This window comes from Eulemur rufifrons, chromosome 7, assembly GCF_041146395.1.
Source record: "Eulemur rufifrons isolate Redbay chromosome 7, OSU_ERuf_1, whole genome shotgun sequence".
Taxonomy (NCBI): domain Eukaryota; kingdom Metazoa; phylum Chordata; class Mammalia; order Primates; family Lemuridae; genus Eulemur; species Eulemur rufifrons.
Window position 1 is genome coordinate 121,577,337 of NC_090989.1, and position 17,030 is coordinate 121,594,366.

The 17,030-nt window shown below is 34.3% G+C and overlaps 1 protein-coding gene across 2 annotated transcripts in view; it reads left to right on the forward strand.

The window, feature by feature from the left end:
• The window catches only part of RYK (receptor like tyrosine kinase), an 88,285-nt gene that overhangs the window by 52,254 nt on the left and 19,001 nt on the right, over window positions 1–17,030 (forward strand). The window contains exons 7-10 of one of the 2 annotated variants that reach the window (XM_069473224.1): window positions 1,388–1,488; window positions 4,581–4,706; window positions 7,380–7,466; window positions 12,707–12,776. In XM_069473224.1, the coding sequence (XP_069329325.1) occupies window positions 1,388–1,488; window positions 4,581–4,706; window positions 7,380–7,466; window positions 12,707–12,776 (384 nt within the window). Of the gene's footprint in view, window positions 1–1,387; window positions 1,489–4,571; window positions 4,707–7,379; window positions 7,467–12,706; window positions 12,777–17,030 lie in introns of both variants that reach the window. The other variant, XM_069473225.1, reaches the window with a different exon arrangement.

Here is a 17,030-nt window from a genome sequence, read left to right on the forward strand (position 1 = left end):
CAGAACATTCTTATCTTAATTTTTGCTATGACTTTTTCAGAAGTGTTTTAGTTATAATAGCAGATAATAATAGATTATTTTTTTTCTTTCTTTTTGTTTCTTTCATGTTGTATTTTTAAAGGGGAAGGTAGATTGTATTATTAATGATTAAAAAGGCTACATGGGGACTTAATAGTACTCATTGCCTGGATATTATATATTTACATTTTTCAAATATTTGTATGGGTTCTTAATATTGATAAAATAAAAAATTCATGTGTAAGTGTTGTAGATTACATAGCAGCCTTTTGTCATTATGTTGTTGTGTTTTTTAACATAATAAAAAATGCTATGTTGCTCAGGCTGGCCTGGAACTCTGGGGCTCAGGCAGTCCTCCTGCTTCAGCCTCCTGAGTAGCTGGGACTACAGGCACACACCACCATGCGTGGCTTCATTATGTGTTTTCTGAATCACCAGTTTTTGAAAATACAGAGCTATCATGTGAAGAATAGGCAGTTAAAAGATTTTGCATATTAAGGAAAGTTGGAGCCTCTGATTGGGCACTACTGATTCTGTAGCTAAGAGAGGCATGGAGGGCCCATTCTGCCATATGTTTTCACCTTCGTGATGAATTTCTATCTTTCACTTCTCCACTGCTGCAAAATTACAAGGTCTGAGGCAATGAGACGGAATGTGCCCAAGAGTGATCTGGGACAAGGTTGCTACCAGCTGAAAAGACAAAAGTACATGTTTAAAAAGCAATAATTTTAATAATCTTGAGCATACGGCTAGCAACTATTTGATGCTACTATCTTCTGAGTCTCCTGTATTAGAGAATATGATGTAATGTGGTGCTTAAGGTACTAGTTATTTCTGAGAAGTTCCATAAATTCTAGAAAGTGGGGGTTGGGGAAGTAGAAGAAGCAAAATGTATATGATTAAACAAACTTGAACCAAGTATGATACTCCTTCCCAAGATTTGAGCATGTTAGCACGTTTGATTTGGTTTGATATTCCCCTATCTGTAGAGCATTTGATTTGGGGCCATCTTGAAAGAGAACTGTCTCTCTACTTCTTTTCTAAAAGCAATCTAATCGAATGATGTGGGCTCTTTTTTTGGGAGATGATCCATGATTCCCTCACATATTCTCGTGTGAGGTTTAGGACTATTATCTGAGATGTCTGAAGACTAGTACCTACATTTCTGAATAATTTTGGTAAGGTGAACCTGTTTAGTGATTTTGGAGATAGAAATGGAACATTGTAATGGAGATATATGCATTATTGTGATCTCCATCAAAATTTTAGGCTGGTTATAATGGCTACATGCATTTTGTATGTATAGAAAAAGGGAATTTCTCATTGAAGCTGACTTGTCAAATATTTCTCTCTTAAAAATTGTTTGCAGCATCAGTGCCAGCAGTAGTTCACAAGGGCTGTCTCAGCCATCCACCCAGACAACTCAGTATCTGAGAGCTGACACACCCAACAATGCAACTCCTATCACCAGTAAGAGTTAATTTAATTCTAAAGCCAATTTACTAAAGTTGTCTTTGCCTTTTTGCCAGTGTTCCTGCATGGTTAGTGTACTTGTAGGACATGTTGTATAAATAGTGTATAAAATACACAAAATTAGGCATGATCTTCAACTTTTGCTTTCTAGAGCATTGAATGCAACATTCTAAAATTGGGGTATTAAAAATAAAATTTAATTGCTAAAACTAGTTTTGCTTTGGGGAGATTTCCATAGCTTAGTTATATTAAAAGGGCTACTAAATCCACTTCTGTAGAAATGTAGAGGGAAGAATTTTCAGGTAGTTATGTGAAATAAGCCATTAAGCTGTATAAAGGCAGAGACTTCAGATTTTAGTGAATTGTTTGAGGGTCTTGATGGGCCATTCTAATCATAATAGGAAGTTAGCTACCACTGGAGAGTTGAGAGCATCAGAACTGCTTTCCTTCCTTTGGCTGGCATTTACTCTTGAGTAAAATAACATTAAAAATATCTGTCCTCTACCCAATGTCCTGTTGTGTTGTGCTCTTTTAATACTGTTTCCCATTAAAAGGAACCAGGATTTTTTTAAGAAATAACTGATTTCAGGTCTGAGTCATGAAATGAATGAGATAAGCCTGGGGCATGTCAGGTATCAAGGAAACTGCTAAAGACTTGAGGAGCTCCCACTGGCAAAAGATGGGACCATTTGAGCATCAAAAAGAATAATGACTATTATATAATTGATTGAAATGTAAAGTATAAAAATCTACAAATAATGATACTTTTTTTAAAAACAATGTTCATTATGAGAGGTAACTAAGGCTCCAAAAATGCCTTACTCTGACAGCTATATTTCAGGGTAACCGGATAGTGCTGGTTGATGAGGGAAAATGTTTCTTTATAGGCGCTTCCCAGCTAATAAGTATGTAAGTAATCACAGAATTAGAAAATCACATTTGCAAACCCTAATAAAATATTTAATTCAGGAAAAGGTCATCAGTAATTAAAACCATAAGAACAAAGGGAAATAGGGAACTTTACTATTGAGAGTTCAGGCTGTCACCACCTGAATCCACTAATGAAACTTAGCAATACTAAAAATTGGACAACTAGATATTTTGTACTCTAAGATATTATGTACCAGCTATGGAGTATTCTTGACTCCCCCTACACCACCCCTGAAAAGTTGACCTGGATTTAATAAAGGCTGTAGAACTGAATTGTAGTTTACAAGAAACACAAGGGTAGAGGAACAAGTTAAATGCTACTTGAGGAAGTAGATGCCACATATTATTCAGGATAACTGACCCAGTTTCTTCAATAAGACAGTGGCAAGGAAAAGGGAGAGGGGAGGAGGCATTCTAGATTAAAAGAAATTTAAGAGAAATTGCAATAGCAGCTACCATCACCACCAGTGAAAGAAGGAAATATATGCTTTTCAGGAATTACAGTGAGAGGTGTGAAAGTGAAGAGGCTCATCATTGCTCTTAGTTTTTAGATGTTAGGCTTTGCTTATTAGAATTGATTATTGTTGTATGACCTTAAAGAGGAAGATAATTGAATTATATATGCTAAATATACTTTCTTAAGAAAAGTCAATGGAAAAAATTTATTTTTGAAAAATTTTAGTTGCTAACAATAAGAAATTTACTTGTTTTTAATTGTGGACATAACCTCTAGGAGATAGGTAATTCATTTATTATATATGTTAAAAACAAAATACTTCTTAAAAATGTCAGTAGAAATATATTTGTTTATAAATTAAAAAATGAAAAAGGAGCAGAAAAATATTTGAAGACACAATAGCCAAGAATTTTTTTTAAGATAACAGAACACAATGGACCACAGATCTAAGAAACTTAGAGAACTCTAGGAAGGATTAAACACACACAAACGGCCGGGCGCGGTGGCTCACGCCTGTAATCCTAGCACTCTGGGAGGCCGAGGCGGATGGATCGCTCAAGGTCAGGAGTTCGAGACCAGCCTGAGCGAGACCCCGTCTCTACTAAAAATAGAAAGACATTATATGGACAACTAAAAATCGATATAGAAAAAATTAGCCGGGCATGGTGGCGCATGCCTGTAGTCCCAGCTACTTGGGAGGCTGAGGCAGTAGGATCGCTTAAGCCGAGGAGTCTGAGGTTGCTGTGAGCTAAGCTGACGCCACGGCACTCACTCTAGCCTGGGCAACAAAGTGAGACTCTGTCTCAACAAAAAAAACAAAAACAAAAACAAAAAACAAATAAACACACACAAACACTTGCATATAATTACATATCTAAGCATATCACAGTGAAACTGCTGATCGGTGGTTTCAGATGTTGTCAGCCTACGTCTGTTATAAAGTTGCCCAAAGCCTTTCATGTAGTTCTTCTGGCAACCACTGATGATCATTGCATAAGTTTACTAATTTTTTAGGCCCCCCCCCCCCGCCAATCTACCAAAGCTAATAAATCTTTACAGATAATATTCCAACTTCTGCTTGCTAACACTGAATTTTCCTTTTATTCTAACACTTTTTTTTCTTGGAGTGAAAACTTAAATTTGTGGCTATACATTTTATTTTTGCTGTCATTATATTAAGAATGAATGGGAATTTAACAATCTGAATCTCACAAGGATATCACTAGGCTATGGGAATACCATAATAATTAAACTGATCAAGTATTAATATACCAGAAAAGATATATTTTTTGAACATCTCTTTATTTGAAAAGTTCTTTTATTAGGAGACTGTATTAGTAACTCTTTTGAAAAAAAAGCTGTCCATAGGAGGGATTAAATTAAATTCTGTGAATCAAAGCTTATTTCATTTGGCTGAAAGACAATTGAAGTGGTGGTGATTATAATATTATTTTTAGAGTTTCTTGTTGTAATTCTGCATTTTAACATTTTGGGCTAGTACTGTGGTAGGTGGGAAAGCATTTCTTTACTAAATTAGTGTGGCCTTCATAAGTAATTCTCCCAGTTCATGTATATGCCTATTTTCTTTTATGATTCTTACATTTATTCTTGTGACTATTCTGAGGTTCTAACTGAACTGGTTGACCCCAATACCATAATAAGGGTATTTATATTGCTTGGTTTGGCTTTGTTGGCTCCTCAGGTTATCCTACCTTGCGGATAGAGAAGAACGACCTGAGAAGTGTCACTCTTTTGGAGGCCAAAGCCAAGGTGAAGGATATAGCAATATCCAGGGAGAGGATAACTCTAAAAGATGTACTCCAAGAAGGTATTTATTATCTCAGAATCAGTTTTGTAAGTAAGAATTAATGTTACCACTACAAACATTTTTTTCAAATAATTTTAAAAATTTCATCTCACTTTGTGTCTCAGATAAGGATAGAAAGCAGTGTATAGTTTATTTCTTTTATAAAAATGATTTTCATTTTTCCTTTCTTTAGACTTTAAAATGCCTTATACAGCTTTGGTGCACTTCTTGATTTTCAAACATATCAAAGCATATGTATTAGTGTTTGTTACTTTATTTAAGGTATATTTTCTGTTCTTATTTAAAGTGATCACTCTGTAGCAGATCTCTTTGCAATATTTTAAGTGGTTTACTCTTGACAGATAATGTGAGGGTTCTAGCAGAAGGAACATGCATGGGCTTTGGAGTTAGACCCTAGTTCCAGTCCCACAGAGTATTACTTGTGTGACCTTAGAGAAATCATTTAATGTCTTTGATCTCCAGTTTCCTCTTCTTTAAATTTAGACTGCATTATTAACTCTTATTAGACTAGTTATGAAGATTAGATGAAATGATGTACAATAAATGAACTAACATATAGTAGCATTTGATAGATACTAGTATCCTTCCCTTCTCTTCTTACTGGTCTTTACTTTCTATTTTGAGTTTTAGAGTAATGATTAGGGAGATGCTAAAAAAAGAGAACAGAAATTAATAAAAAAATACTGCATATAGCTCTTCAAATTGTTAAATAGTTACTTTTTTACCCCCTGCTGTAATTCGGTTTGGAATGTTGTGGATGCACATGAGTCTTTTTGTGTTCATGTTGGCTGGGATACCTAAAAGTTATTCAAAGCTAAGTCAGATACTTAAACTACCTCTAATGATAAATGTTAATTAATGGAAGTAGATTTTTTGGTCTGTTTTTCAGTGTAGGAATGCCACTTGTTATGGTTGTATATTTTCTTTTCTTTTTTTCCTTTTTTTCCCCTTCCCCCCCAGGTTGTATATTTTCGAAGCATAACTAGTTTTTAGATCTGTTTGCAGTCTGAAGAGAGTAAGTAGACCAGGAAGCATTTCCAGAATCGAATGGGAGACCAATGAATAATGTTATTTTTGCAGTTTCTTTTGGTCTCTAAATGGGATAGAATAAGTAATCTATTGTGGTGGTATAATTTGAGGAAAAGAGGAAATTCTGAACCAGGTAGAGTTTTTTTTGTTTTTGTTTTTGTTTCTTATTTTTCAAGCCCATAGTGGTTTATTTTAAAGTTCTATTGATTTCAGAAAAGAAAACATCATAGCTAACTACAATTTTAAAAAGTGATCAGGTTCACTGGAAATCTGATAAATGCAAATCAAATAATAGTTTACATGATTGCGAAAAATTAAAAAGATAGATAACATCCAGGCTGACAGGGATATGGAGGGGCAAGGTCTCTTACACATTGCTGGTAGGAATTGCTATAACCTTGTGGTAAAGTAATGTATGTATAGCTGTACTTTTGTGTATGTTCCCCATACCCATAATTGTTTTGTTTTTGAAGATATGTAAATCTATGTTTGGGAATAGTATTTTAAAATGGCACTAGGCAGTGGGAAGAGAAGACAGGAGCTTTGCAGTCCTGCTGTGGGAGAGAGTGAAGAAGCTCAGTCAAGCAAGGTCACCTTGAATGAAGACAGAGGGGAAGACCTTTGTAAGGAAGGGACTGACAGGTCTGGACGTGGAGCTCTAGAGTGTTTGAAGGGATTTACTCTGCTCTAATCAAGGTGTCTTAAATAAAGGTTATCCGTAGCTTTTCCTACCTCGAGCATCCAAGTTACTCTCTATCTCTGGGCCACAGTGAGACTTGATAGTTGGACAGTAACAACTTCTGCTCAGAGTGAGAGACATTAGAGCAAGCCTCTTTGTGTGCGTGGTATCTGCCGCAAAGTGAAATTATTTGCAAGTTTGTCTTTTAGATTGGTGATAGAAGGAAAGTAGAAAATTTTACAATGAGAAAGTAAAATGAGATTAATTTTTGATGATCATCTCCTCATTAGGGAGCTTTTTATTAGCAATTCCAAAATAATTGCTAATAAAATCTGGATGGATTTTCATAGTGCATTTTTAACCACTCCCCCCCCCAAAGGTCATAACTAACTTCTCTTCTTACTGTAAAGGTTTTAGAATTGATTCTTAAATATTTTAATAGTGACCCTAGAGGCTAAGTGGCTTTTCTGAGACCCTCTAAGTAGTAAGCGGTAGAAGGATTAGAACCCAGGACTGTCTGTCTCAATCTAAGATTTGCACCCTTCGGCCTGTCATTGAAGCTACTTTTCAAAGCTCTGCAACAGCAGGGAGGAGAGACCACTTTTCTCCTCTTGTCATTGCTCTGAGGCTAGGCATAGAAACTCATAAATGCCACGATGGATACCCCCATTACTGAGCTCCTGGCTATAGCATTAGTTTTTTTAGGATAATTCAGAAAAATTCTCATATGCTTAGTTTAGACATGATGTTTCTGAAGGCAAGCACGAGGTTTAATAGTTATAAAGAACTTTAACAGTCGTTAAAAACCAGAGATTTGAGTTCATTTGCCTTGGGACTAGAACATAATGATGTTGATCACATATGCCCTCATTATGTTCGTTTAAGTTACATTGTGCCGGGAAGTTTTGTACTATAATTTTATTAAGGTTATTGTATGATCTCATTAATTATTCCTTTTCTTTTAGGTACTTTTGGGCGTATTTTCCATGGAGTTTTAGTAGATGAAAAAGATCCAAATAAGGAAAAGCAAGCATTTGTAAAAACAGTTAAAGGTAAGATTTTTTTCCATACTATTTCCATAATATTTTCCTGTCTTATATGGCTCATGCCAGCAAAATTCTGTGTCAGTTTCTGAGTGTGTGGTGGACTTTTTAAATCAGCCCATGTTAATTAAGCTCATATGAGGCTAACTTTTAGGATATTTGGTTTTATTAGGTATAAAAAAACGGAAGTCTAATAAATTAAGACATTAAACATTTATTAGATATTACTCAGGCTTCTAGTCAAACTGTATCCACTTGACTTCATTGTTGCTGTATCTTACGTTGTGTTTTTCCTAGGTTAAAATCCTTTGGTACTATCTCTTTTTCCCCCTTAGAAAACATTGTCATTAGTTTTTCCCTCCCAATACTGAAGACTATCAAGAAAAAAATTTAAATGACTATCAGACCCATAGTACCTTATGTAGAGCCATTGTTTACATTTTACCCCCCTCCTCCTTTTTTCTCTTATATAAGTGTGTGTGTGCATGTGTGTCTGTTTTGTGTTGGTGCTTCTTGGTACACTTGTGCAGGTACAGTGATAATTGGAATTGCTGGCCTGAGGGGTGTGTACACTTAAAATTTTGACAGATATTGTTAGATTGTTCTCTAAAATACAGCACTGGTTTATATTTTCATGAACAGAATTACGTATTTTCTTCTTCGGGGCCATTTTTAAAAATATGATGCCTAATTTTTCATTTATTGATTTATATAAATTATTTAATTGTAGATTCTCTATCAAAATGCTACAATATTATTTATATAGGTGTATTACTTATTCCCTAAAACTGATAAATTAGTGAGACTTCTTAAAATTTCTGAATTTTTATGACTTGTAACTAATCTTTGTAAAAGCTTGAGTAATTCTGAGTTAAGTCTTTTATTTGCTCATTTTGAAAAAAAGAAAAATGTGGTAAATTATAGGGTGCTTAATGTCTGTCAGTGTCTGATAGAGGTTGAGATGACAAGATAATTTCTGAAAAAAAATTAGCACTTTGCAGAAATTGAGGGGAAAATTAAATTTTAAATAGAAGGTGATAAAATGTTATAAAGTTTACAAAGTTAATTTATAAGAACTGTTTCTAAATTTACTTAAAGGAATATCTAGAAAGTATGAAGCATTTATATTTATTTTTTCCTAAAAAGTTGGGTTGTGCCAATCTAATAAAAGAATCTCTGGAAATTATTAATAATTGCTTTTAATTTAGCAAAATTGCTTATTTAAGGCTGCTACAAATATACATGCCCGAATACACACCCTTTTTATCTTTTCTAAACAAATGGTTTAACTTACCATATCATTCAGTATTTATTTTATCCACCGAGCCCTCAAAACACTTTTAAAGATTAATGTTTGTTAGGTCTTAGTAGAGGTTTTCTGACTAGTTTTAAAGGATAGTTTACATATTACTTCTTGTAAATGTAAAATTTTGAACCATAGGTTGATTAAAACCAACTGCCTTTTTTTACTCTTTCCTCATTTTTAAAAGGAAACATTTCTCCTTAATTCTAGTAATTTCTTCTGGGGTTTTAAAATATTCTATAGGCTGTTTAGAACTAGGATATTATTAATTTGTTCTGAATAAATCTTGAATTAACAAAAAATTTCATGTAGTATTGGGTTGATTTAGGGTTGGAAGAGAGCAGAAAGGAAATAATAGTAATAAAACACAATGTGGGTAGTACCAGGCCTGTTTTACAAGATAAGATTTCACTTTCCATATATACTTGAATTGTAGTCACTTGGTTGTTTATGTGCCCTACCACTGTGATTATCATGTTCTCTCTAAGCTGGATGGAAATAAGAGAAAGCACAGTGAGTCCTTAGCCAAGATACGGTCATGGTTTGCATGGGTGACAGAGAGGAAGTACGGTGACTGGGTGCCTGAAAATTGTTAGATAGATCCATGTGATTGACTTATCTCTGAGATACTCTTTTGGAATGTTATTTTTATTTTTTTAGTTGTAGCTATATAGAACTGACAAAGTTCTTCCACAAATCTGAATGCTTTGGTACATGTTGTACAATTAGAAGTGCACCATAAAATACAAAAAATAAGGTTTTTTCAGAGCACTGACCTTTGCCTTTAGGCATAAGCAGGAAATTGGGAGTTTGGCTTTTTAAAAAAATTCATAATTTTGTTCAGAGACTTAATAGATATTCCAGTGTAAATTTCCAGAGATTGAAATCAGAACCTGAATCTTACACAATAAATATTATGCAATTGAATTGCATAAAACAAATGGATCAGTGCGGGGTTTGGGGTATTAAGTTCTTATTTTCTTTTATAGCTGCTAAATTTTTGTAATTTTGGAAATAAGCAAATTAAAAACATCATTTTGTGTTTCCTTGTAACTTTTAGAATGCATTTAATAGTATCATTTTCGAATGTATACATCTTGAAGATAGACCTTTCATTATTTAAAATTAAAAGACTAGGACTAGACTGGGAGAGGAATTCAGGAAAATGAGGTGTTTTTTTTTTTTTTTACTAAATGGATAAAGTTTTTTTTCTCCAATTGAAAGTTTTTTTAGATCATCATCTAGTTCTAGTGTCCGTTGCTTAATAGAACGTGCTTATCAAAATTAAGAATTTGAAAAAAAGTATGTATAAAATGACACATCCTGAAATTACCTTTTGTACTTGGGTCTCCTTACCAATTGAGGGGAGGGTAAACTCTCACTGGGTAAGAACTCCAACCATTACTTAATGGTTTTTAACCTAAAAAGATTCTACCAGTCCCCAGTAGTCTTGGCCATAATTTCATTAGAGATTATTTAGGTTCTAGAAAGAGTAATAAAGGCACATTCTGCCATTTACTAAATGATCCCAAATTTTAAGCAATTTTTAGACACCTACAGTTTATTTCAACAGACATTGGTATGAAGCACCTCTTCCAAAGAAATACCAAGTGTTTCAAGACTTTGGCTTTTTATCTACCCATTTTACATTCCTGTAAAAGTCTTAACTAAGAGAAGTTGTCTGGAAAGGGAGCACTACTAGCAAGTAATGGGAGAGAGAATGAGGCAGGGAATGACATTCAGTGGGTAGACTTGGAAGTAAATGAAATTTGAGATCTCTCAGTTTTGACAGCTCCACTTTTCAGAACCAAATGTGACAATCATAGTGCCTGAGTTCAATGGACTAGTTTTATTGTTGGTTCAACATTTAACTAGGTTGGTTCAACATTTAACAATATAAATTGTTTTTGTTGTTGACATAAAAATTAGTTTTTGGTTTCCTTAAAAGGGGTTTAAATGATTCCCTATACTCTTATGTTTGTTTTTGATATTTAAAAACTACTGTTTAAAAATTCAAACTTGTTTTCATTTTATAATGGAAACACAGTATTCACTTAATGGAAATGTGAGAATAATTAATTTTTTTTATTAGTTAAAATAGCTGTATAAGTCAAAGATATCAGTCTAATTTCATCAGAAGTGCTTCATACCAAAGTTTTTGAGCCATTTCAAACAGTGGAGAAATTCTTCTATATTATTAAGATAGAGGTCCCTATAAGATGAGGAATCCTTGTGGATCTGCACAAATACTTGATGGCTTAAAAATTATTTTAGAGTACAGAGTACAGAGTAAAGATAAATTGCATTATCATGTTTTGTTTCAAAAACATTGACCTAAAAGTCCATCTTAGTTCTGTTTTGCTACTTTGGACCAAAACACATGTGTTCAGAAGCTAAAAATAAAATGTAATAATAATATCCTAATTTGGGCTATCTATGAAAGTTAGCTTAATTTTCCACTAATTTAATATTAGTTCTTTTTGTTTGTTTTTAACCACAAAGAGGTAAAAAGAAGAAAGCAATAAAATGGCCCATAATCTCCAGTTAGAACTTCTGTAGTTATTTTTAGTAGTTGTATGTTTGTATGGTTAGGAAATGTAAATAGAACAGAAAGTACAAAATATAAATTCTCTTATCTCTAAAAGTAACTGCCGTATGTAAACAATTTATTATGATGCTGTCTATGAGTAGGAAAAAAATGCTCCCAAATATATCTAATTTTTCAAATAATTTTGTTTTTAAAACATAACTAATCACATAAACAGGTTACACTTTGTTTTCAGAATTTAATATATCTTAGAGATCTTCCTCTGTCGGTACATATAGACCAATCTCAGTTTTTAAAAGTAGCCGCGTGGTATTCCAGTGTGCCAATTTAATTAGTTCTCTGTTGACAAATACTTTTGGTTCTGAGTTTTTTGCTGTTACAATTGAACAGTGTTCTTGTTACGTTATATATAGATGAGCTTTTGTGAATATGTCTGTAGTGTAGACTCTTAGCAATAGGCTTGATGATGCAGAGTGTATCTGCATTTTAAAATTTTGTTACATGTTGCTTCCCCCACCTATCCAAGGTGATAATGGGTGAGCCTGATTCCTCACATTCTTGCCTAAACTGGCAGGCCTCTGGATTTTTTGTCTCTCAAACTGACAGTGGGTAGGATGGTTTGGGGGGAGTGGGGAGATGGTATTTCCTAGTTTAATTTGCCTTTTCTTTTCTTTCCCTTTTCCTTCCCTTCTTCTTCTTCTTCTTTGTCGTCGTCTTCTTTTTTTTTTTTGTTTTTTGTTTTTTGAGACAGCATCTCACTCGGTCACCTGGGCTACAGTGCAGTGTCACTGCAGCCTCCTGGGCTCATACAATTCTCTTGCCTCAGCCTCCCGAGTAGTTAGGACTATAGGTGCATGCCACTATGCCTGGATAATTTTTCTATTTTTTTTGTAAAGACGGGGTCTTGCTTTTGCTCAGGGTGGTCTCCAACTTCTGGCCTCAAGCAATCCTCCTGCCTTGGCCTCCCAGAGTGCTAGGATTATAGGCATGAGGCACCTCGCCTGGCCTGCATTTCTTTACTTAGGAGGAAGGCTAAGAATTTTGTGATTTTGTTGGTCATTTGTTTTGTCTTTTCTCAGTAAACTATATGTATGTATCATCTGCCTCATTTTTAGTATTTTTCCTTATTGACTTGTTGCAGATATTTTTCCAGTCTGTTATTGCTTTTTCTACTTTGTTTAGAGAACCTTACTGAATTTCTAATTTTTATGTAAAAATTTCTCAGAAAGTTAACCTATTTGAAGAGACTTTACTGCAGAACGTTAGGCTAGATCTATTTAGATTTTACTGTAACTTATGATGAAAATGTAGTCCAAGGTAATTATTTACTAATAGCAGAAAATAGTAATGTCATATATGTAGTATTATTATTCAAGACAATTTCTTTTCTTTATATAGATCAAGCTTCTGAAATTCAGGTGACGATGATGCTCACTGAAAGTTGTAAGCTGCGAGGTCTTCATCACAGGTGAGAGGAGAAACCTCCAGCATTTCAGTGTCAAGCATGCAATGCTTAATGCTGCATTTTTATTTAAAGAACATTGTATTGTGTTCTGAATTGAAAGCTTTATGGAATAGCTTAATCTTTTTTTCTGAATATAAAAGTGAAATGCATGCTCATTACACAAAATTTACAACACAATGAAGTATAAAGAACACTGTGTAAGCCTACATCTGGATAATCATAGCTAATCTTTCCAGAAATAGTTTATACATATTTATGTCCATATTTCCCTTAAAAAAATAGGATGATGAAATACATGTTAAGAAGTGTTTGCTGTGAAATGTTTGAACATATAGAACACTAAAGACACGAAGAACAAACACCAGTAAACCTACTTTCTAGATGCAGTGATAGTTAACATTTTGTCATATTTGCTCTGTGTGTGTATGTGTATCTGTCATCTGTATCTAGAAATCTCTATCTTTACATATATCCGTATATTTGTATGTGGAAATATTTATAGTAAATTAGACATCTCAACATTTTAGTGCATGTCCAGTATGTATTTTTTTAAAATGAAGACATTTTCCTATATAATCACAATACCATTATTATCTTTGACAAGGTCAACATGGTTCTCAATTTAACAAAATGATGTTCCAACTTTTCGTGTCAGTAACTATAAATCCATATTGCCATTTTAAAAGGCTACACAGTATTTCATTGAAAGGATCCACCACATTTTATTTAACCAATTCCTTGTACATGATCAGTAAATCACAGTGTGATTAAAAAAAAATACTTGTGCTATATGAAGAGATTTTTTTTAAAGCTTTATATCCTATTCACAGAGCGATAACAAAAATTGAGAGGGGGCTTAAATATAACATAATATGTGGCAATATCAATATTGGGCCAAAGTGGTTTTTTTTTTTAAGCACTATATAGAGTCAATATAATTTGTCTGCCTACTGAAAATTTGATATCATATGTTTATTTTTATTTTTTTTTTAATTTTTACAAATTTTTTAAAAATTGAGATAGGGTGTTGCTCTGTTGCCCATGCTGGAGTGCAGTGGCACGATCATTGCTCACTGCAACCTCAAATGCCTGGGCTCGGGAGATCCTGCCAAGTAGCTAGGATTATAGGCATGCACCACTATGCCTGGCTAATTTTTTAAAAAGTTTTTTTATAGAGTTGGGGTTGCTATGTTGCCTAGGCTGGTCTTGACCTTCTGGCCTCAAGTGATCCTCATGCCTCAGCCTCCCAAAGTCCTGGGATTATAGGTATGAGCCACTGTACTCAGTCTGAACACATATGTTTAAAAATGAAACTGTGACCATCCCTATTGGAAGATGTTTATGGACTTCTGAAAAAATATATTTTAATTTCTGTGTACTTCAGGTAATTCCTTGAACTCTGCTAAAAAATAAGTTGACTGCATAGAGCTTTAGTATTGAATTTTTTTATTATTTTTGGTTCATATTCAAAAGAATTTGAGGGCCTAAAGAAAAGGCAGCTACAATAAGATCAATAAAATGGTAATAAAAATGAAACTAAGTTTTTTGGCATTGTGGTGGTAGAGAAGAAAACAAATAAGCAAACAGTAAAGAGAGAAATATTTTTGCTGTGATTGGACATAAAACAGCTCTTAGCTTCTGGGTGAAAGAAACACTAAAAGTTGATAAATCTCAGTAGAAGGGAAAGAAACAAAGTTGGAATATTGGAAATGTACTTTTTGGCTGTGTTAGGAGTATTTGATGATGTTTTATGCTGACCCTAGGGGGAAAAACCAAAATGTTTAATCCTAGTATATAATATTAACTTAGTATTTAGTACCTAGCCAATATTCTTACCCTGATGAAGTTCTGTTCCACTTGAGCACAGAAGTGAGTGGCAGGGATAAATGTAGACAAACCCAGAATTTTCCCAAGAAACAATTTTATATTCACTGTAGTCCTAAAGATGTCTCGGCTGGAAATGTTTAGAACAAGCATTGGCAACATCAAGCTGTAAGGCTTTCCAACATCCTACCAGGATTTCCTTACTGAATGGAATGACATGACATACTGAATTGGGGTTATTTGATGCTAGATTTTTAGTGATTGCGGAAAGTCTTATAAACGTAGTTTATAGTTTGTCACAGTTAATTGTTCTTCCTGGCTATGAAGTGATAACCAGAACTCCTAGTTATAATGAACAAAACATATTGTCAGTGTGTAGAAAGTATATTATTCTTTCCATGCACTGTAGCAGTTCATCCCATTTTTAAGGGGACGAGAGCCTACCACACATTTATTTTTGACTTCTGATGTCTGTAGTCTATTCATGGGCCATGTATATGTACTTGTTTCTTCATTCTTTCATTCTAATTTATTAAGTACCCATTTTGCACTTGGAACTCTGTTAGGCACAAAGAATAAAAATGAAATTACCTTCAGAGATCATATAATAGAATTTATCAAGCAAACACAATACTCTCAGTAAGAAATGATACCTAGTTGCAGATTTTACCTTTTTAACTGGTTGTGGCATGCAATTCAGCATGTTTGCTTCATGTTTCAACATTCCATGAATAAGGATTGTATGGGTATTGAAATACTTTAAAACATTTTGAAATCCCTTCATTTTACTCCTTTTTCCCGTAGAATTTGTGAGAATAATTAATTTTTATTATAAGTTAAAATAGCTGTACAAATAAAATATCAGTCTATTTTAATTTCATCGGAAGTGCTTCATATCAAAGTCATAGAGCTATTTCTGCTTGTAGTTTGGCTCCTCTGTTGGCCCATGGATGCCTGATGGTGGCGCTACTGAGGCTGATTGCCTCACAGCTCTTCTGCAAGTGCACTCAGCAAGACTGAGGAGAGGCAGTGCTCATTGTCAAGCCTACAGAACCTACCCTTCCTCTGCCTTCTCTCCTCTACAGCACCTCCTTTGGCTCTTATCTGCTCTTCTTAGAGATCACAGACCTTCCTCTTTATCCTCCTTTTCTCTATAAAATGGGCAGAATGAAAAGCAGCTATTTATACTTTGAAACATTTTCATGAAATTTATTACCTTTACTAGTGGGTAATCCTCCGGCGGTGCAATAGAAGATTTGGCCTCATCCAGTAATCTTATTGTTCCTGGATAAAATACCTTTAACACTGCTAACTGAATTTCAGTCTTGAAGAAAGGAGCATAGAAATCATCTTTTGGGGGTTAAAGAGATTGGGCAGTTTTTGATATTCACCCTAAAATTATGTATGCCCAGGTTAATCCTGATTGTAAACCTGCAATCATTTTAGTGTTCGTGGGAGTTGGTGGAAAGGATGCTCTGTAGTCTCCCCTGTACTCGGCCTTGTTTCCTGGGGAAGGAATGTTCTGTCCAGTAGTACAGGGGAAAGTACAAGGGTTTTGGAATCAGATGAAGATCCGAATTTTTTTCTGCATTTACTTGCTTTTTGTCCTTGGCAGGTTACCTAACCTTTCTTTCCTGGCATGGGTTTACTTGCCTATAAAATGGGAGCAATAATCACCGTCACTCACAGGGAGATTCCCTCTTACAGGTTTACTGATCCCTGAGTCCTCATTTTCCCAGCTTCTCAGGGTCAGTGCTTTGCTTGTTAGTAACTCCTGCAAACACGAGGGGGAGCCCACAGCTTTGCCACTCGTGCAGTGGTGGTCATGACACAATTTTATAACTGTGGTTTGAAAAGTGTTACATGTTCAAGTGAGACAATTTTTAGGAAATGCAGAAAAGCAAGGTAGAAATTTCTATACTCCCACAACTCAAAGACAACTCTTAACTTTTGCCATATTTCTGTGCAGAATTTTATTTTTTCTCCATATTTGTGATTATCCTGCAAACACGAATTTGGCATCTTTCTTTCCTATGAGATAAGCTCTTACTCATATTCTCATTACATCTTTATGACCATTTAATTGTTACATATTATCCTATTATTCTTTATTACTTTGGGACATTCAAGTTGTTTGCAACTTTTTACTATTAATATTGCATTAACTATCCTTGTTTATATAGCTTTTTATGTTTGAGATATCATTTCCTTATTAAACTTCCTTAGAAACAGAATTTGCTAAGTTAAGGAGTAGGAATGTGCATAAGGATATTGTATCACAAGTTGTTTAAATGTTCGTTTTATAAGTCACCGAATACAAAGTAGTGGGTATAAAAATTAAGAGTCTACAGTAGGCAGGGCACGGGGAGTCTATGGTAGTTTTTGCCTTCTAGCAATTTTCAGCTTAGTGTGGAAGATGAGATAATTATGTAA